The sequence below is a fragment of the Cyprinodon tularosa genome, unplaced genomic scaffold, assembly GCF_016077235.1.
Source record: "Cyprinodon tularosa strain WSP-4 unplaced genomic scaffold, ASM1607723v1 ctg499, whole genome shotgun sequence".
NCBI lineage: Eukaryota > Metazoa > Chordata > Actinopteri > Cyprinodontiformes > Cyprinodontidae > Cyprinodon > Cyprinodon tularosa.
In genome coordinates, this window is record NW_024039228.1 from 122501 (window position 1) to 123774 (window position 1274).

The 1274-nt window shown below is 39.2% G+C and overlaps 1 protein-coding gene across 3 annotated transcripts in view; it reads left to right on the forward strand.

Moving 5' to 3' along the window:
- Window positions 1-993, forward strand: part of LOC119794930 (tandem C2 domains nuclear protein) — a 13531-nt gene extending 12538 nt beyond the window's left edge. For 2 of the 3 annotated variants that reach the window (XM_038302705.1, XM_038302704.1), the window contains exon 12: window positions 299-993. In XM_038302705.1, the coding sequence (XP_038158633.1) occupies window positions 299-409 (111 nt within the window). In that variant the 3' untranslated portion in view covers window positions 410-993. The remainder of the gene's footprint in view (window positions 1-298) is intronic. The other variant, XM_038302703.1, reaches the window with a different exon arrangement.
- Window positions 994-1274: the final 281 nt, after the last annotated feature.

Here is a 1274-nt window from a genome sequence, read left to right on the forward strand (position 1 = left end):
CAGTTGCATTTGAAACAGTTTAGGGGTATAAGAGTAAAGAGGGCTGAGGACTGCTAACACACTTTTCAGTGTTCAAATTTTTATTTCTAAAATTAGGAACTATTCTGTGTTGACATATTGCATAAAATCTCTATAAAATGCTTTATGTTTGTGGTTGAGATGAGACAAAATGTAAAAAAACAAAAATATTTTGTGATGATTGCTCTGCTGTTTAAGGAGAGACTCCAACATTGACCTGATTTCCATCTGTCAGCGCTGCTTTCTGTTGTCATAAACTTCTGGTTTCTGTTTGCATCAGGTTCAGCTGGGCTTTGACAGTCCTCTCCCAGCAGCTGTAGAGCAGTGGAAGGAGACGATGGCTCACCCAGAGAAAGTGGTGACAGCGTGGCATCGGCTGAGTCCTACATAAACCTGCTTCCTGGACTAATGCAACTGGTTTTAAAAACAGCTGTTGGCGGTTACTTTTCCACTGGACCAGCCCCACTCCTCTCAGAGAGACAATGTTTATGGACCAGGTCGCACACTGCAGTCAATGCCCGATGTTACAGTGTAAACAGAGGTTTAGTGTATAGATGCTGAAGATCAAAAAGGAGAGGCATTTTTTATGGGAGAAATAAGTCGACCACTTTCTACATTAGGTCACTTTTTAGTTCACTTCACTGCTTCTTTTTTGTTCGATCTGTGTTCGCTAGTGGAACGACTCCTCAGTTCCTGAGCTATAAGATTTAGATGATGCAGATCTGTACTTTTACTGCTGCTTAAAATGGTTCTGTTTAAGATATGTTGAGCATATTCTACTTGCTGTGGATCATTGTCTCCTTTTGATTGATTTATAAAGTTTAGATCTATCAATTTGGAGAATTCTGAAAGAGTTGTGGTGGGAGAGCCGAGCTAAATAAAGCTCAGACTGTGACGAAAATGGAGCAACTATTTACAGGGCTGAATATCAGAAACGGCAAAAGACAATAAAAGGTGCACTTTACTTTAACTTGAGAAGAAGTTTGAAGTGTTGTATTATTTCCTGTTAGTGACATCTACAGTGCCTTGAGAAGTAATCACACCTTCTGAACGTAACAATATTTTGTTGGTAACATTTACAATCTCCAATGGTATTTACGGAGCAACTATCTGACAAACTAACACAAAGTTGTTGTTTTTTAAATAAAATCTAGAAAGGTGTTGCTTGGTTGCAAATCTTCAAGGGTGTGTCTCTAACAGGTTTGCACATCTTGGGACCGAGGTTTTTACCTATTCTTCTTTGCAAACATCTCTAC